This window comes from Schistocerca cancellata, chromosome 3 (assembly GCF_023864275.1).
Source record: "Schistocerca cancellata isolate TAMUIC-IGC-003103 chromosome 3, iqSchCanc2.1, whole genome shotgun sequence".
NCBI classification, from domain to species: Eukaryota; Metazoa; Arthropoda; class Insecta; order Orthoptera; family Acrididae; genus Schistocerca; species Schistocerca cancellata.
Genome location: NC_064628.1, coordinates 885,351,553 through 885,372,740, shown reverse-complemented (window position 1 = coordinate 885,372,740; position 21,188 = coordinate 885,351,553). Strand labels below are relative to the sequence as shown.

At 40.7% G+C, this 21,188-nt stretch overlaps 1 protein-coding gene across 2 annotated transcripts in view; it reads left to right on the top strand.

Moving 5' to 3' along the window:
- LOC126175954 (spindle assembly abnormal protein 6 homolog) overlaps positions 1 to 21,188 on the top strand; it is a 144,287-nt gene that overhangs the window by 27,249 nt on the left and 95,850 nt on the right. For both annotated transcript variants that reach the window (XM_049923041.1, XM_049923040.1), the window contains exon 2: positions 6,361 to 6,450. In XM_049923041.1, coding sequence (XP_049778998.1) covers positions 6,361 to 6,450 — 90 coding nt within the window. The remainder of the gene's footprint in view (positions 1 to 6,360; positions 6,451 to 21,188) is intronic.

Genomic DNA, 21,188 nt, shown 5'->3' with positions numbered 1-21,188 from the left:
TATGTATGAAACAAGATATATTACCGTTAACAGTAGTAGTAGTAGTAGTAGTAGTAGTAGTAGTAGTAATAATAATAATACAGCAACAGACAGGGTATCTGTGAAACTTATTGTTCAAAATCCCTGAATGGATCAGAACTTGAAACAGTAATCACATATTACAGAGCTTCTTAAATGTTTGATCTCAGCAACATTTGGTCTATTTAATTGACTTGATTATGGCAATGAAAGCATTAGAAAAATAACTTGTTTGCACACAGTCCATTCATTAATGTCATGTGAAATAATTTCCTGGGGCAATTCTAGTCTTGAATTTCATGCAGGCAACTGTTTACAAAATTTGGCACACTGACAGCCACTTCACAATACCTTTACTTTCTTATAAATTTTATTCTAATGAGACAGGTACAGTTTCAGTATATTTGCAAATATAGCATTGGGGGCAAAAAGAAATAGTCTCCACTATCTACAGCTTAACCTTACACTAATGCTGAAGGAGCAAAGTATGCAGGCATAAAAATGTTTGATCACCTCTCTTGAGTATTAAAGATGCTGGCAGGTAGTCAAAGCTTTAAAAACTAAATGAAATCATTTCCACTTGTAAACTTCTTCTAATACATGGATGAATATCTGAATAGATGCTATTTATGCAGTTGTATTATATTTATCAAATTTTTTGTAGTTTAAGATCATAAACAATACAGTTATGTAAATGGTCAATATATAAACATGTTTTCACAGAGCAAATGTGTCTGATTTGTAAACCTTCTGACAGACTCTGCATCGTAATGAACTGTCACAGATATGGTCCGTGGAACATACAAAAAAAAGGAGAGTTTTTGTATTAATAAATTGTGAGACTGAATTGCTGGCCCTCCAGGAGACAAAATGTGTAGTATAGCAACGGACATGTATAAAAGTAAAAGTTACAATGTGTTGTGACTGACAATTCACAATTTTTCACAAACACAATTTTTATTGATGTAAGTTCACAAGGTTAATGACTGAACAACAAACGAAAGGTAGCAATAACAATGCCAGTAAAAGTCTCATAATTGAGGCAAACAAAAGTTCACTTCTAAATTTCCGCAAAGGTTTGTGGTAACACACACGCACACGCACACGCACACTAGTAAGAGTCCAATTCAGAGATGAAGACGTAATCTTCAGCGCTCGAAGTACACGTGGTCAGCATCCGGAGTGAACTGAACTTCAGGGCTGGTTCTAGTCCCTAAACAGATGTCTCCAGCCAATCAGGCTTTGGTGTAGTGATACTTCCTGCAGGCCGTGGCTCGAGCTCCCCCTGCAGGAAGTAGTGCTTGGAATGTCTGTTTCCATTATCTTCTAAGTAAATAGCCGGTGTTTATCTTTGTGCTTTTGGTATGCCTTGGACATTGACAACCTCATCCTCTGTGATGTAATATGGGTTGCCGGCCCTCGGGGGCTACCTTGGCTCTGGTATAACACACTGTACTTAGCTTTTGGAACTAACAGTTCCTTCTTAAAGGAGGAGAGGGGGATAGGTTGAGAAAGGTTAAAAAGGAAGGGCAGGTCACTCAGAACCCTAGATGAGAGAGACCCATCTGTAGTGAGAATTGTTGAAAATTTGTATTTAGGCTTTCTCAGGATAGTTTGTATGAATCTTCACATTCCTGCTAGTTCAGCTTCTTCAGCATCTCCATGACATTCTCCCATGGACCAAACAAACCTGTGACCATTTGTGCTGTCCTTCTCCATATACATTCAATATTCTCTGTTAGTCCTATTTTGTATGAGTCCGATAAACTTGAGCAATTTTCTGGGACGGGCCACATGAGTGTTTTGTATGCACTCTTCTTTATAGATTGACGGCATTTCCCTACTATTCTACCAATGGACTGAAGTTTGTCACTTGTCTTACCTATGACTGAGCCTATGTAACTGTTCCATTTCATATCTCTGCAAATTGTTACACATGGGTATTTGTGTGAATTTACTGATTCAAGTTGTTATAATCATAGGATAGTATTTTACATTTCTGGGCATGATGAAATTATAATGGAGACTAATTTGGCTTTGGAAGATGTGTACACACATACGCGCGCGAGGCGCGTCACACACACACGCACACACACACACACACACACACACACACACACACACACACACACAAAAGAAGCAATGCTTAGCTTATTATTAATTATTGTGGAGAGCTTCAAGTAATTATTGTGGAGAGGTTCAAGAGACCCATATTTCCTTTGTCTATTTAGAAAAAGCATGTGACAGGATAGACTGGTGACAGCTTTTTAAGGTGCTGACAGTGAGTGATATGAATTATAAGTGCAGAAGAGTAATGCAGAGATCATATAGAGAACAGTGCATAGACTATATAGATAGGAGATAGCTCTGATAAGATGTTGAGAAGATCAAGAAACTACTACTGTATTAAGCAAGGCATATGATGACTGCTCACTCTCTCCTGTCTTGTTCAATGGATATATTCAGAGGGCAATGGATGGAGTTATGGAAAAACTAGGAGCTATAGGTAGAATTAAAGTTTATGGTAAGAAAATAGTTATGTTGGGATTTGCTGATGACATTGCAGTGTTAGGTGAAGAAGCAGAACAATCAGAAGTGATGCTGGCCCAGATGGAAACCACCTTCAGTTTTTCCTATAACATGAAAAGTAAGAAAGCTAAATCAAAAATATTAGTGGGGGGTAGAAAAAACACCATTGCTCAGTGCTCACTTAACAATGTGTGACTGAAGAATGTCGAATTCTTTGTTTAGCAACTCATTCCTGGAGTACAGGTTTAAAAGTATGAATTCAGAAACTGGGAGGAAAACACCATACTGTGTTCTCAACAGTGAGAGTTCTAGCATTCAATGAGCTAAACCAATCAAAATGATACACAATCAAGAAATATCAACAACAAACTCTTTGTCTTTAAATATGTCTGCTTGTGTCTGTATATGTGTGGATGGATATGTGTGTGTGTGCGAGTGTATACCCGTCCTTTTTTCCCCATAAGGTAAGTCTTTCCGCTCCCGGGACTGGAATGACTCCTTACCCTCTCCCTTAAAACCCACATCCTTTCGTCTTTCCCTCTCCTTCCCTCTTTCCTGATGAGGCAACAGTTTGTTGCGAAAGCTTGAATTTTGTGTGTATGTTTGTGTTCGTTTGTGTGTCTGTCGACCTGCCAGCACTTTCATTTGGTAAGTCACATCATCTTTGTTTTTAGGTACAACAACACACTTAATATGACAAGAGAGAACTGAGAAAGAAATAGCCCTAAACAAGTAAAAATCTAAGTGTGGTAGAATATTGGCATGTGAGATTTATGAGCTAGCAAACATGCAAATGACCTGAGTTGGTGGCTGCCTTAACTTTGCACCTCAAAACCCAGAGAGCTGTTGGCTACTGCCATAACCAGTTCACTGGCTTTCAGCACCATTGGTTCCACATCCTTTGTTGACATGGCATTGTCAATAGGTGCGGATACCAGGCTTTACCTACTGAGGGAGTAAAATTACATCAGATGAAAGGTCAAGGAAGGATACTGTAAGCCAAATCCATGAGGCAAAAGCTACTTTTAACAAGAGAAGAAATGCTTTCACAATCATTTTCATTGACAATACATCTCATTAAAGACCTCATAAAGACGTTTGCGTAGAGCATGCTGCTGTACGGAAGTGAAACATGGACACTTAAAAGATGCAGAAAAAACACAAAATAATAGCTCTCAAGATGTGGTGCTATTGCAGAATGCTAAAGATCTCCTGGGTAGGCAAGATATCAAATGAAAAGGTGCTCCACAGAGTGGAAGAAGAGAAACCAATTTATTGAAGCTTTTCCAGCACAGAAGGAACACATGCATCAGCCATCTGCTGAGACATGGTGGTATCATTAAAAGTATCATTGAAGATACAGTAGGAGGGAAGAATACAAAAGGAAGACCGAGGCAACAGTGCATCAGTCAGATCAAGGAGGATGCTGGCTGTGCACAACCTGTAGTAATCTCAAGGGCAAGGCGGAAGACAGGAATACGTGCCAAGCTGCTGCCTACCAACCTAATGGTTGAAGACGTAAGGAGAACATTTAAAACAAGTTACCAGTCTTTGAATCACTTTGAAATCCTATCAAGATCAGACTGAAAATTTGTTCAGCTTCTTTCAGACAGTACTTCACTGTACTTAACTGCATCATCTGTGAAAAATCTGAGGTTACTATTAATATTGTCTGTGAAGTCATTAATAGACAACATAAACAGTGAGGCTCCCAACATGTTTCCCTGGGGCACATCTGGAGTTACTTCTACATAGGTTGATGACTCTCCATCTGAGGTAACATGTTGCATACTCCCCACCAAAAAAATCCTAAGTCCAGTCGCAAATATTCCTTGGTAATCTCGTATTAATGTTCATTTGACAGTAAGTGTATGTTTGGTACTGAGTCAAATGCTTTTTGTAAATCAAGAAAAAATGCCTCTACCTAACTTCTTTGATCCATGGCTTTCAGGTTGTTGTATGAACTGGCATGTCTTATCATGCAGTGTATTTCGATCGCCTGTGAGTTGTCAAACGAGCTGCTCTAGTCAGTTTTCAGAAAATGTGTAGAACTACTTCACAAGACTGTCAGACCTGCTATGAATCCATAGCTTACAGTCGGTACATTAAAGTTGTGTCCAACTGTCATTGCATGATTGGGCTCTTTTGTGCTACTGAGCATAAACTTACTCTGAATGAGTCTGCGGCTGCCATGGTGGAAACTGGTGGCCCATAAAAACAGCTGATGATTAACTTGCGATATTCTAGGCTGGTTACTTACATGCAGATAACTTCACAGACTCGTTTAGACCTTAATAGGCAGTATAATTTTGATGTCTGCAATGAATTCTCCCCCCCCCCCCCCCCGCCCCCCACTCCCCCCTCCTCCCCCCTAGTGCCATTTAACCCATCTTTTTGATATACGTTCCATGCCTTCTGATATAGTTTGGAGTTTTCTACTTTGTCTTTTTTGCAGCACTCTGTCTCAAGTGTAATTTGAACATGACAGCCTTCCTGGAAGGCAGTAAATTCAGCTACTTCGTTTCGAATGACTTGGCACTTAACAGTTAAAATTTTGACATTTGACGTGTTATTAATTTGTACCCAGTTGGATTCTCGTCTCTGTGTATTGTCTGGTGAACATCCTTCAGAGGACCTTAAACTGTTATTACATTCGACCTCAGGATATTTTCCAAGATTCTGGAACAATGAATGTCAAGGATATTGGGGTTAGTTTTGTTGACCGCTTCTGCTAACTTTCTTGTAGACGAGTGTGATCTGTGATGTCTTCTGCTACTTGGCAGTGTGGGAGATTGTGGTTGAAAGAGGGGCTAACTCAGCTGCAAATTTGGTATAGAGTCTGGTAGGGATTCCATTGAGCTCTGGTGCTTAGCTTTAGAGGCCAGAGATGACAAGAATCAAGTGAGAAGTACAGATTATTGGTAAGAGTGAAGAATAGTGCAATTATGAATTTTGACAGAAGAAAAGAGTTTTAATAATTTTTTATAAAAAAATAATAAAAAAGCACGATGTGTTAGCAGAGAGAAAATCCAGGAGGGTGTCGAGAGGTGCAAGAATGTGTTGTAGGGCAAGTTCCCATCTATGGAATTCAGGGAAACTAGTATCATATAGGAGAATCCAAATAGCCTGTAAGATTAGCTAGCACTCAGGTCCCTTGAGTCATGCTGTTGAGCTTGTTCAGCAAATGGGTACTGGGCACCACAAGGTAGACAGTTCTTCTCTGCCCATTCATGCACCATCCAGTTTAGTGGTTGCCATACCTATATAAAATGATGTGTGGTAGGCACAAAAAATGGTTCAAATGGCTCTGAGCACTATGGGACTTCTGAGGTCATCAGTCCCTAGAACTTAGAACTACTTAAACTTAACTAACCTAAGGACATCACACACATCCATGCATGAGGCAGGATTCGAACCTGCGACCATAGCAGTCACGTGATTCCCGACTGTAGTGCCTAGAACCACTCGGCCACCCTGGCCGGCTGTGGTAGGCACAAGTTAGTTGTAACAACATGTCCTTTTTTTGTCCTAATTCTCAGTTGCGTGTATCACAGCACTAAACATTTTGCCACAATTTCTTTCTTATAATTTATTAATTTTCCCAGTTGAAGTTTTATTGATATTATTAACTATATTCGTGCTGTCTTTCTTGGCTAATTTAATGAGTGCTATATTTCTTTTTCCATTTGTCAGTTTATAATTTGAACTGCAAAAGTTTGTCTGAAAAATGTTGTTTTTAAAGGACTTAACATTTTCATCTGTTTTTACTGAAATTTTTATTTATAAGATGACATGATGTTTGTTTTGTTTTAGGGATTATTTTCTCGTGGTATGACAGAAAAAGTAGTGGAACTTAGTAGTGATCTGCAGAGTGTGTTAAATAACTTCATTCATCTGAAGGAGGTAATTACAATTATTTCTTTTTGTGGGCATTCGTTAATCATACAAACATTATATGTTTTTTGCAGAAGACTGTTGTGTTATATTACTATTAAACTGTGAACCACAAAACTGAAATAAAGGGGAAAAAGGGAGCAGCTTGAAATAGCTCAAAAACAGTAACACAAGCATTTTGTGTGTCATAATTAATTAAAAAAAATTCAGAAAAAAGAAGCATCATTCTGTCATGTGTAAAATAATTCTGTTAGTTGCTGGAAATCTCTCTCTGAGCAACAAAGTACACTAAGCTGAAACTGAAGTGAAAACTTTGCCTGAACATGGGAAACATTACTGGAAATACTTGTTGAAATGTTGCTAGCGTGTCTGTTCTTTTACTGTTGTAAACATTATTAAAATAATAATCACTTTGTTACTTTTTACACTTATTTACATTTGTAGTGTGTGGACGGAAGTAAATTCATTTACTTCCATAAATGGAAGATGCTTGAATGACAAATGTTTCTTACTTCAGCAAGTTGTAAGCTTCTAGTTTTATATGTGTTACAACTGTGATCACTGAGGAATGCAACACATATGGGCACATATTTCACTACTGTGTATTAGAATCTTACTGAATCCCAAATTACTGAAATAAATTTAAACTGGGACATTAATTGTAGATGTATGTACATCAGTTACTCTTGTTCTTGGGCATAATCTCCACGTTGCATGTCACAGTGTTTCAATAAATTAAATTGCCTACAGTCTATCTTAAGTAGGATGGCTGAAGATAGTATGAATACCAATATTATTTCTCCACTTCCCTCTTCCATTTGCAAATTCTACATGAAGGGAATAACAGTTGGTAAGCCTCCATATGAGCCTTAATTTCACGAGTTTGTCACCATGATTATTTTGCAAGACATTTGTGGCAGACAGTAAAATTTTCTTTGATTCTTCTTGGACCATGTGTTCTAGGAATTTTCAGAGTAAAACTCTATGTGGTGCAGGATGCCACTCTTGTAGCATCTCCCACTTGAGTTGGATGAGAAACTCTGTGATGACATGTATACTTACTAAACACATGACCATGCTTTTCTTTGCATTCTCTTTGTTAAAATGACCTGTTAGTGGTCACAAAAGCCAGTTCCTGTATGCAACAGTGGTTCTTTGGTGGTCTTCCTGCATTTCACTACAGTTTTCATGTGTTGTGGGTTGCCCAAGTACCACAGCATTATTTGCTGACCCATCGATATTACAAAATTATATTCCATATTGTTAATATACATAGTGAACACACTCTTGTGATATGCCCAAAACTAGTTTTACACCCAGCAAGTTCTCCCTGTTAATGAATTGCTGAATTTTATTGGCTGAGAAGTCCTTAATACAGTAACAAATCTGGTCCCATGTTCCATGATCCCATATTCTGTTCACTATGCAAGAGTACAAAATTGTGTTCAGTGGCTATCGGAAGTCAAGGAAAAGTGCATCAGCCTTGTCACCATTATCTATTACCTCCTTGATTTAATTGTGAACAGATAAATCTCAGTTTCACAAGGTAATGGTTTGTGGAATCCTACACATGAGATTTTTGGTCTACAAAACCATCACAATATGAAAGTATAAAATACGTTTCATAGTCCCACAACAGATTGGCATCAGCAGTATAGACTTACATTTATGTACATTTGTCTGATGGCCCTTTTTGAAAACAGCTATGACATGTCTCTTTTCACAGTTGTTTGAAATCCTTCATTGCCCCGAGTATTCCATCAAGTCCAGTGACCTTTCCTTCACACAAGAATTTTTAGTTGATTGTCTGTTCCACTTATGGAAGTACGTGCAGTTTTGGCATTCATACAATTAAAAGTAAGAACTGTTGTATGGTCTTTCTCAGTGAACAATTTCAGAAATTGAAATTCAGTATTTGGTATTCTTTAGTTATTCTTTGTGCCAGAAAGGTCACTGAATGATTGTGTAAATGCTTTTGATGAGTTTACTGATTTTATGTAAGACTAAAGCCTTTTAGAATAATCATTGGATAGAATATTATTTCTTAATTTATCAAAAACTTTTTATGAGGCTTTGGTTTGGTGGTGAAGGTCTCTTTGTTTTTTAATAGCTTTGAAGTTGGCTATTGAACAATTTGGGGGGGGGGGGGGGGGTCTTTCTCACATTCCACAACCTTGCTTTGCACATACATCTCTAAAGTGTACTGCACAATAGTCTTGAAGGCTGCCCATAGAGATTTCACATTTTCAGCCTCTGTGATGAATGTTTGAAACTTGCTGCTCAGGTAATCAGTAAGCTGTTTGTTGTTGTACTTTAAGCAGTAATGTTTTTATGTCTTTCTGAACATTTCCTTAACACCTGAAGCAATTGATGCTCTAACAGCCTTTTGGCTACATGTATCCTCTGCTTTAACTAAACTGATAAATTCAACCATCCTGAAATATTTTCTTGTTAACGTTTTCACTGAACATACCAAAGGTCCAGTTGCAAAGTGGAGGATACTTTGTACCATAATTTGTTCTTTCCTTTTATTTTCCATTTACAAAGTGACTACAGTAGGGCCTTTGATAGTCATAGATGATCCAGTATCTGTCAGTGCCAGCATATCAAATATGCCAAATTATCAAGCTAATTGAAAGGGCTTCGCTAATCCTGTCCTTAACCTACCTATCCCCTTCCCTGCTCCCACTCCAGCAATACATAATCTTTTATTCTACCACCTTACCCACCAGTCTTTCTTCCTCTCTCCCCCTCTCTTCTGCTCCCCTCCTCTCTCCTCCCCTCTCATACCTCTTGACTGCACCTAGCAGCCCTACCCTGTCCTCATCACATCCTTGCACACTCCCACAAGCAGCATTACACCTTCCCCCACCACTACCCTGCTATCCTTCCTGTACCCCATCCCAGCCTCCTCCTTACCCTCCACCCTATCCATGCCAGATTGTTTCTCCCATGAGGTGCTGTTGCAGTTCACTGTCCGGTCTTAGAGGCCAGAGACAGTGGTCATAGGTGTGTAAGATCTGCTTGTGTGAATTTATGGTTGTTTCCTAATTCAGAAGGAGGCCTTCTGACCAAAAGCTAAATGTATAGCATCTTTTTGTTGTGGATGTCTGCAATGAAATGTTTCCTTTGTATGGTGAGTAGTATTCTATGCTTTCAGAATATTGCCAGATTATCAAGGTTATTTGTAAAAACATGGTCTAAAACTATATTGTATATAGTTGTAGATGGAATATTAAATTCAAACAGTGGAAAGTGCAGATTGGAATAACAACAGTATTATCAAAAGGATAGATTGCTACTTGCCATAAAGATGACACGTTTAACAGCAGGCAAGCGCAGTGAAAGGCTGTTACACACTGAGCTTCTTCAGAAAACAAAATTCACACACATTCACACAAGCAGGCGTAACTCACGCGCATATGTTGTGGCCACCGATAGTGCTCGTGTGTGTGAGGTATGCCTGCTTGTGAGAATGTATGTGTGTTTTTTTTCCTGAAGATGGCTTTGGCTGACAATTCGTTGTGTAACAGCTGTTTTGTTGTGCCTGTTTGCAACTCAGCGTATCATCTTTATGGTGAGTAGCAATCTATCCTTTTCATAATATTGTTTCAGTTGTCACATTGTTCCAATCGTCTTATGATGTGCAGTTTTTGGTGGATTGTCGATGTCATGTGCTCAAGTGTTTGCATTTTCCCATTTAGGTGCTCCTTTGCTCTGTTTGGAAAATATACTCACAGTATGTATGAACTATTTACTGTGCTGTAGTCTATTTGACAGTTGTACAAGTAACTGAGTATTGATACAGTGCACTGACTATATTAAATAACTACACTCCTGGAAATTGAAATAAGAACACCGTGAATTCATTGTCCCAGGAAGGGGAAACTTTATTGACACATTCCTGGGGTCAGATACATCACATGATCACACTGACAGAACCACAGGCACATAGACACAGGCAACAGAGCATGCACAATGTCGGCACTAGTACAGTGTATATCCACCTTTCGCAGCAATGCAGGCTGCTATTCTCCCATGGAGACGATCGTAGAGATGCTGGATGTAGTCCTGTGGAAAGGCTTGCCATGCCATTTCCACCTGGCGCCTCAGTTGGACCAGCGTTCGTGCTGGACGTGCAGACCGCGTGAGACGACGCTTCATCCAGTCCCAAACATGCTCAATGGGGGACAGATCCGGAGATCTTGCTGGCCAGGGTAGTTGACTTACACCTTCTAGAGCACGTTGGGTGGCACGGGATACATGCGAACGTGCATTGTCCTGTTGGAACAGCAAGTTCCCTTGCCGGTCTAGGAATGGTAGAACGATGGGTTCGATGACGGTTTGGATGTACCGTGCACTATTCAGTGTCCCCTCGACGATCACCAGTGGTGTACGGCCAGTGTAGGAGATGGCTCCCCACACCATGATGCCGGGTGTTGGCCCTGTGTGCCTCGGTCGTATGCAGTCCTGATTGTGGCGCTCACCTGCACGGCGCCAAACACGCATATGACCATCATTGGCACCAAGGCAGAAGCGACTCTCATCGCTGAAGACGACACGTCTCCATTCGTCCCTCCATTCACGCCTGTCGCGACACCACTGGAGGCGGGCTGCACGATGTTGGGGCGTGAGCGGAAGACGGCCTAACGGTGTGCGGGACCGTAGCCCAGCTTCATGGAGACGGTTGCGAATGGTCCTCGCCGATACCCCAGGAGCAACAGTGTCCCTAATTTGCTGGGAAGTGGCGGTGCGGTCCCCTACGGCACTGCGTAGGATCCTAGGGGTTCGGCGTGCATCCGTGCGTCGCTGCGGTCCGGTCCCAGGTCGACGGGCACGTGCACCTTCCGCCGACCACTGGCGACAACATCGATGTACTGTGGAGACCTCACGCCCCACGTGTTGAGCAATTCGGCGGTACGTCCACCCGGCCTCCCGCATGCCCACTATACGCCCTCGCTCAAAGTCCGTCAACTGCACATACGGTTCACGTCCATGCTGTCGTGGCATGCTACCAGTGTTGAAGACTGCGATGGAGCTCCGTATGCCACGGCAAACTGGCTGACACTGACGGCGGCGGTGCACAAATGCTGCGCAGCTAGCGCCATTCGACGGCCAACACCGCGGTTCCTGGTGTGTCCGCTGTGCCGTGCGTGTGATCATTGCTTGTACAGCCCTCTCGCAGTGTCCGGAGCAAGTATGGTGGGTCTGACACACCGATGTCAATGTGTTCTTTTTTCCATTTCCAGGAGTGTATTAAATAAAACTCCACAGAACTGATGTAAATTTAGTACTGTAAATTTATATCTAGGGAATGCAGAGTTGTTGATACTAGTGCAAAGCTAGCAAAGCAACTGGCTTATCTTGATGAGCATGTAATTTCTCAGAGAGACAGACTGTTGTCAATGACGAGGTGCCATGTTGAACGATTTCAGTGTTTTTCAAAGGCATTCAACTCTACTGCCAACAGTGCCCAGCTAAAACTATTGGAAAATTTCTTAGGCATGCCAGGCTATTGGATCTGATAGGCTATCAATTGTCAGATTATTGTGGTCTTACTGTATACAAATGACTGTCTATAAATGACAGTCAGTGTACTTTCATATTTGTTGTGATATCTCTTATACTGTACTTATGGACTTTCCATGGGATGTATGATGAAAGCAGTAAAATCTTTTCACTATCTGTCTTGAATATTTGTAGTTCTTGAATAGTGCTTCCTGAGAAGATCATTATCATTCTTCCAGTGCTGAAGAGTTTTTCTGTAGTCTGGACCAACAGGGGAAGACTGCCTTAAATCGCATCTACCGTGTGCAGTGATGAAGATCATCTGCGCACAGTAACTGCATAAACTCATATACGTGCTTAAAAGCCAATGCCCAACAGACCCTCTCCACTGCCGGGTGGTTTCATAATAGACTAAAGGCATTGCAACAGCTATTCAGGTTCGTCAATGGCCTGCAGTGTCTCAAGTGACATTCCTCACAGACAACCCTCATCACTTTTAAGCAGCTCCATACCAAGACTCCTTATCTAATTAAACACCGTAAGAAGGAATGCTGAGAGCACTATGTTTCCTCCGTGAGAATGTATTCCTCTTCATGCCAGGACCAAGTTCCATAGTGTACTGCACGGCCAAAGATCAACAGCTGTTCAGATTCTCTCCCTTCATGATGGTATTTCTACCAAGGTGTCGGTTCTTGCCAAATGCCTTGCAACACACTTTGCAGCAGTGTCAGCATTCTCTCCTTACTTGGCTACCTTTTGAATGTGTAGAAGACAAGTTGAAGACATCTCCTTATTCTTTACCCTCCATCATGCTGAGTTATATAATGTTCCTTTCACTGATTGGAAACTGCTTCTAGCTCTTGACTCATCACACAATACAGCCACAGGCCTTGATTGAATTTGTAATCAGATAATCAAACAAATGAATGTTATTCAGACTCCATCTACCCAGGGTCTTCAACCATATTTAGCTAGAAGGTGTTTCCCTTTGCAGTGGTGAAATAGTATCCTCATTCCAATCCTTAAACCAGGAAAAACGGTATGTCCATAGATAGCTACAGACTGATTAGCCTTACCAGCATACTTTGCAAATGGCTTGAGATGTTGGTAGCTCAACAATTATGCTGGGTTCTTGAATCAGGGGCCCTTTGTCATACCATCATTGTGGCTTCCAGGAGGGACAGTCCACAACTGACCAGCTGGTTAGGTTAGAAACAGCAATCTGTAAGGCATTTTATAAAATCCAACACCTCATTTGTAGTCCTTTTTGACCTCAGTGAGGCATACACCACTTGATTCCATCACATTTTACTTATCCTCAACCCTCCATGAGTGTGGATTTCTATCTTTTATACGAATTTTCATCCTACTGGTTGTTTCGGGTTGGGGTTGTTACATAACTCAGCTGCCCAAAGGTCCAGGGGAACAATGCACAGCAGGGTCTATGCTAAGTGTGATACTTTTCCTCATTGCCACGGCACACTGGTGACCTTTCATCAGGCCAGTAGTCACCCCTGTGCTGCTACATTGATGACTTTAGTGTTTGGTATATCTCTCAATCTGTAGCGTTTTCCCATGGCTTCCAGTTTTCTCCAGCAAAAATGCGAGTCTTGCATTTCTGTCATTGTATACCACATTCCATCCTGACCCAGAACTCTACAAAACTCTACTTGGGTACACAGGCACTTGGAAGTTACTGCACAGTCTTGATTTTTGTGACAACCCTTCTGGAAAAAAGCTGACATAGCTGCACCACATTTGTCAACTAAACATATGCATGTGAAAGCTTAACGCTCTCTGCTTTCTTGCCCACACTACTTGGGGCGCGGATCGCATTACACTATTGCATGCTTACTGGGCCTTGGTTTTGTCTCGATTGGATTAAGTTTGCCAGGTTTTCGGTTGGATTGTGGTTGACAGACTTTTGGCTCAGCATTACCTTAAGTTTTGAAATTATTGGACTCTGTCTGTCATCATGGGGTAAGACTGACCACATGTGCCATCATGACTAGTCCTGTAGATGGTCTCCTTGCCAAAGTGGGGATCTTACCTATTCAGTTCTGACTATACCAACTCTAATTTACTTAACCAACCACTATCTGACTCTTTCCTAATAATGCAAATTATCGAGTCCTTTTTACATACAAGAGGCATCTACTCTCAGGTTGGATTACCTATTCAAATGCACCTTGAGGCCTCCCACCGGAACCTCTTCCTAACTCACTTACAATGTGCTCCTTATGTTTCAATTGCTCCCCGCCCCCTCTCTCCCATGACTTCTTGGCATCTGTTCTAAAGGAGTATCATGTTTCTACCATCACTTACACTGATGGCTCTAAAATCAAGGATAGGATGGGGTATACATGTACATATCCTGCCAGTCAGGAGCAAATTTTCACACTGCAGCAGAGTGTGCACTGATGAAACTTCCTGGAAGATTAAAACTATGGGACTTTTGCATTTCATGGACAAGTGGTCTATCGACTGAGCTACCCAAGCACGACTTACTACCTGCCTTCACAGCTTTACTTCCATCAGTAGAACACTTGCCTGCAAAGGGCAAAGAGCCCGAGTTCGAGTCTTGGACTGGCACACAGTTTTAATGTGCCGGGAAGTTTCAACAAAATTTGTTGCTGGGAACATGTTGTGTTTTTATGGTGGAGCTGATAGCCGTTGAGAGAGTTTTATGTTTTGTTAAAGAGGCTATCCTCAATTAATTTATAGTGGCTCAATGAGCAGTCTCCAAACCACTGATTGATGCTACTCTTGTCATCCTGTGATCTGGCTCCCAAGTCATACTGGTATCCTGGGGAATGAACTGGTAGACCGGTTATTCGCCCGCCATTTGCTTTGACAATCCCAGCTGTGGATTTGTGGGTGTAAATAAGACCTCTCCTCACTCAAAATGGAACAACAGTTGGTAGGCTACTGTCTCCTCCAAAGAACCCAACACTATCAAAGACAATATTGCTGATGGCTCTCCTTCTTCCATTCCTCCTGGAAGGAATCCACCAACCTATGTCACATCCACATCAGTCACCCATAGTTTTATACTATTTAATGAGGCACCTCCACATTGTGGTAGCAGAGCCTAACAGACAGTGGGACACATCATTGTAGAATGCCTCATTCTTCTGAATGTCCATGCTAAGCATGGCTGTAATACTGTGGAAAACCCATGCACATTTGAACTGGTTCTTCACCTTTTCCACGAAAGTGGTTTTTATTCTGAGAAATAAAATTTTAAACTACTTTTGGGGTGGGGACAAGGTGGTTGGGTTTGGATTGTCACCAGCTGCGTGCTGGGTCTCAAGGACCCTTGTTCTTAGCCTTTTTAGCCAGCTGACTGAGCCATCCCTCTTTTACACTGTTGTAATTGCTTTTAGATGTGGTTAGTCCTTTTTTCTGCCACACCATATTTTCTGTTTTAGGGGTAGCACTCGTATGAATAGTGGGTGCTGTTCCCTTCTTTAACACTTTGAGTACAATGGATTGAGGACTAGGTGGCTATGGTAGGGATGCCTCCCATTGCATACAGAGCCCCAAATGACACTCGCCTGGCCCTAACCACTTATGTACCCAATCTCACCTTATTTTATTGGCCCTAGCTGCTTATTTATTTATTTATTTGATTATTTCTCTCATCTTATTTTATTATTGAGAGTCCAACTGATGTCCTTTACATGTTTAGCTTCCTCACTTTTACAATCACCCCGATCTCCTGGCTGAAGGCATTGTTTACTCTGGGACTGGCTTTGCAGGTTGGTGGGAGGTCATATGCTGGCGGGGTTACTCTCACTATAGATTTGCCCTTGGGGAGCCCTGTCTGTTCTCTGTTCTACATACTGGCTTGACCCATATACTTTTACATTCCTTTAAATTATTTCTCAGCTCTGGCATCAGTATTGCTTTCAGTGCCTTGCTTTTACCACTCTTTCATGCTTTTATAATTCCATCAAATTTCTGGCTGACTCGCTGACTCCAGATGAACTGTCTCTTGGCTGGGGAACTGATGGCCTTTAAGCTTAATCCCTCACCAACTAACCAACTTCTTGGTGTAATTCTTGGAATGTTTGCTTTATGCTACCTACAGTGAAAACTGCAGTGGCGAAGTGCCTCCACCATATCTGAGCTAAAAAAAAGGAAATTAGTGCTAAATGCTCTCTATGCACCCAGAAGTGCAAGCTACAGACAGAAGTGGCAGAATGATGCTAAGAGAAGCGGAAAAATGATGCTATTGGCTGAAGTATCAAGTTGTACACTGCCCCTTGCTATTGTGCACTGATCTGCCATCAGTCTTCTTACTGGCACACCACTGACATTAGGAGACAACGTGGCTCAGTGCTGTGAGTGTGCTGTTTATACTGTCAAACATTCTTCATATGTATCGAGAATAACGGCAATCATGTTACACTATCTCGCAGAACTGATATCTTTGTTTCTGAAGATGGCATGGAACTGTTTCATGCTAATGAGATATTTGTAAGGTGTGTAACATGTGCCCATGATGTCAATACTGTTTAAGTGTGGAATAGCCTGAAACATGTTTGGGAGTCATGTGAATAGAGAGTATCTGGCCGTTCACTTGCATGCACAATTTGTAGAATATCATGTATGAAAATTTACAAAATTGCAGTTGTCAACAGGAATACTGAAGGGAGTACAAACTAGTGGATACAAAAATAGTAGTAGTTTCAGGTTAAATTCTCAACTTATGAAACATGTGAAAATGTAGTGGAACTGGCTAAGCTGAACGAAATATATGTGTAGTAATAAAACACCTGGTTAGGCACAATCATCTGTAATTCTATACCATAAATTTTACTGTCTAGAGGAAGTTGATCATATTCAGAACTATGTTAAACCCCACCCCCAGATGTAGACATTGCAGAAGTGATTTGATATTGGTTTTCAGAGCAGACAGTAAACACTTAACATTAAGTAACAAGACAAGTAGTTAGTGTTGGCACATGGCAAAATTGTCTGTGGCCACAAACTAGAATGAAATTACAGCAACAAGTTGCATAAAAGAATTTTATAAAACAAAAACTTACACAACTATAGTTTTCATAAGGCATAAGGGAAAAATGTAAGTTCACATAAGCAGCATAAGTAATATATAAAAACCATTATGTTACTTAGTATGCTGTTTATGTGAACTTACAAAACTGTTAGGTTTATATATATTATTTATAATGCTGCTTATGTGAACTTAAGTTTTTTGTTTAGGCCTAATGATAACTGCAGTTGTTTAAGATTTTGTTTTGTTGCTGTATCTTACATTTACTCCTAGCCATAGACCAAACTTAAGATATATATACCGTTAGCTGATTAATTTCAGTTATGGTATGATGTCTGCATTTGCATGGCTTCTTTATACCATTTTTGTACAGGCACTATGAACCACATGTGAGCATTTGCAAGCTCTTTTTGTATTAATGATTCATTATTGTATTACTTATTACTCTTTTTTAGGACTACAGCAATATGGTGCATGCACCTTATTGTTGACGCTCACAAATATTATGATAGTGACAAGTAATTTTAATATTATTATCTAACTTCTACCTATTTGTGATATATTTTTCTGTACAGCCTTCTGAAGAAGGGCACTAAGTACCCTGACATTGGTTAGGGAAATTAAATTTCTTTTATGCAACTGGTTGCTGATTATTTCAGTATAGAAAGCAAAGATTAAAATGCGTCAGATAAAAGCAGTTTATAGAGCCATGATGATGCAAGAACTCAGAAGAAATGGATCTCCACATACTAGACACACACAAGTTGAGTTCAAGAAATGGGACATTGTCCTACATGTTGGTTAAGTCATAATATCAAACCATCATCCAATGGCCACAATTGTGGTGCTGGATAAGAGCTTGTGTATAACAAATATAAAACAGCCATATGCCAAACCTAGTGGTGATATAAGTAAGGAGTAACTTTGGAAATTTCTTCATAACTAATCAATGTATTCAATACTGTCAAGAGATTCAATAACATAAAGAAAAGTTACTGCAGTAATACTGGGCCAATTTTACAGACACACCTTGATGGCTGCTAATGTGAAATCTGCATTGGAACACAGCAGAGTAACTGATAAGAAGATTCTGCCTTCAGAATGCTATACAAAAACTCTGATTTCACATCATGAATAGACTTCTCAGCCAACCTACTTTCCATAATTACGAAGGCACAGCAACAAAATATAAATACCAATCGTGCAATGTGGAAACTCATTTGAACACTTTGTAGACTGGAAGATCTACAGTAGGTGTTCTAAAACAGATCAGATTCTTGTGTATTTCACAATAATAGACACTGGCACAGGCTTAGATGATAACATTCAGCTGAGGCAAATATGCAGTCTACACAATGTGAATTTGAAATTTTTAAAGGGGGATTCAACACAGCCATTACAAGGTAGTGCATGTGACATTGACAGCAAAGAAAATGAAATTATGCAGGTATTACAGATTATGTTAGTCAGTGTGATTCCAACATCCATCAAAGATTCAAAAGTAATTAGGGTTATATGGACATCTGCCCTGTAGCCTATAAGGTACAAAATGACAGACAACAATATATACGAGAGATTAATGGGAGAAAGAAACTGAGAAAAGAAGTCTGCATCATCACAGAACAAATATGAATATAAAGAGCTGTTACACAAAACAAAAGTTTAAAACTGGGATATATATTTGTTACAGACTAAATGAGAACAGAATGAGATAGAGCTATAGCAGAAGTGTTGCAGCAGTTGGTTCACCACTTTATTCCATATTGGACATCATTATCAAATTAATCACTTTTGCAGCAGCAAGTTTCTCAGAATCTGGAAGACCTAAAATGTCATTGTATTACAAAAACGAGGAAGAAAAATTTTTGAGAGAGCCAAATTGTTGCAGGCCAATTTGCTTGATAAATGTTCTGACTAAAATATAAGAAAAGCTCCTCTCCAGCTGACCAAGGGATCATGGACAGCTAGCAGTCAGCTGGCATCAGTCGCCCTGAGTAAGGAAAGGCCACCAAGGATGTCATGAATCATATGCTGCTTATTGTCAGCACCTCAACTGAGAAATACTTCATTGTTGCAATTATTACATAGGTGATATATCTGATAATTTTGGTGCACTACCATGTCCAGTAGACTGAAACAGTGGATTGTTTCAGGTACCTCTTTAACAGCTTCAAAGATAAACAAAACTGAATTGCACCAGCAAGAAAATAATGAAGAACATCACCAAGGGGTCTCTGTGTAACTTAAGAGTTTTGTGGTGTTGATATACACTGAAGTGCGAAAGAAACTGCTATAGGCATGGGTATTCAAATACAGAGAAATGTAAACAGGCAGAATATAGCACTCTGGTCAGCAATGACTATATAAGACAAAAGTTTCTGGTGCAATTGTGAGATTGGTTACTGCTTCTACAATGCAAGTTATCAAGATTTAAGTGAATTTGAATGTGGCATTATAATCAGTGCATGAGCGATGGGACACAGCATCTATGAAGTAGTGATGAAGTGGGGATTTTCTCGTACAACCATTTCACAAGTGCACCATGAATATCAAGAATCTGATAAAACATCAAATCTCTGACATCACTGTGGCCGGAAAAAGATCCTGCAAGAACAGGACCAGTGACAACTGAAGAGAATAGTTCAGCATGACAGAAGTGCAGCGCTTCTGCAGATTGCTGCACATTTCAATGTTGAGCCATCAACAAGTGTCATCGTGTGAACCATTCAACAAAACATCTCGATATGGGCTTTTGGAGCCGAAGGCACACTTGTGTACCCTTGATGACCGCATGACACAAAGCTTCATGACTTGCCTGGGTCCGTCAACACTGACATTGGACTGCCTGGTCGGACGAGTCTCGTTTCAATTTGTATTGAGTGGATGGACGTGTACGGATATGGAGACCACCTCATGAATCTATGGACCCTGCATGTCAGCAGGGGACTGTTCAAGCTGGTGGAGGCTCTGTAATTGTTTGGGGCATGTGCAGTTGGAATGATATGGGACCCCCTGATACATGTAGACATGACTCTGAAAGGTGACATACATACGCATTATGTCCATTGTGCATTCCAATGGACGTGGGGAATAGGAGGATAATGCAACACCCCACACGTCCAGAATTGCTACAGAGTGGCTCCAGGAACACACTTCTGAGTTTAAACACTTCCTCTGGCCACCAAACTCCCCAGACATAAACATTATTGATCATATCGTGGATGCCATGCAGTGTGCCATTCAGAAGAGATCTACACCCCCTCATACTCTTACAGATTTATGGACAGCCCTGCAGGATTCATGGTGTCAGTTACCTCCAGCACTACTTCAGATATTAGTCGAGTCCTTGCCACGTTGTGTTGTGGCACTTCTGCGTGCTTGTGGGGGCCCTACATGATATTAGGCAGCTGTACTAGCTTCTTTGGGTCTTCAGTGTAGTTTCTCTACTAAACCATCCTCATAGCATAAGAAAGACTTGAGGTTACATGGCTGGTAGTGATAGTAGTTGCCAACAGAGTAGTAGATCAGAAGAAAGTGATAGAAAAAATGTCAACACATTAAATGACTGATACATAGAGAACAATTATATTAACACACAAAACAGCCTGCATGAGTGAGAAACTGCACAATATGAGTAAATAACCACCAGTGAAAAGCATCAGTTTACCAGCAAAATTTTCCTCACCACTAGCGTCGTTCATGGAGTGGGAGGTGGCAGGAAGATACTAGGTGTACAGCAAGCAAGAGTGAGTCTGGAAAGGCGGCAAGGTTATTGTGCACAAGAGCTACATTTAAGAAGGAAATTAATGAGTATGTCAACAGAGAATGGTAGGAAATCTGAATAGGCAGACACAGGGAGAATAACTTATCAGTTTCTGTCTAGAGCCCGTAGTCAAGCCAGAATCCAGTCAGACACTCTGGAGAAATAAGTGGTGGTGGTGAGGGATGGAGAAAGCAAGACTATCCAAAATAGCCAGTTGCAGCAGAGAACAATGTTAGCAGTATTAGACAGCAAAGCACAACACAGTCTGAAATGCCTTTGTCTGCTGATGGTGAGATACATTGTAAATATGACGTGTCCTGCCAGTGGCCACACTCATCTCAGGATTCAAATTTCTCAGTTCCAAGACAGATATAAAGCATCCCTCCCCTTTAATCTGTAATTGGTGACTTGCTTTTCCATAGGCCGTTCGCTCATGACAACCCACCATGCATTCAC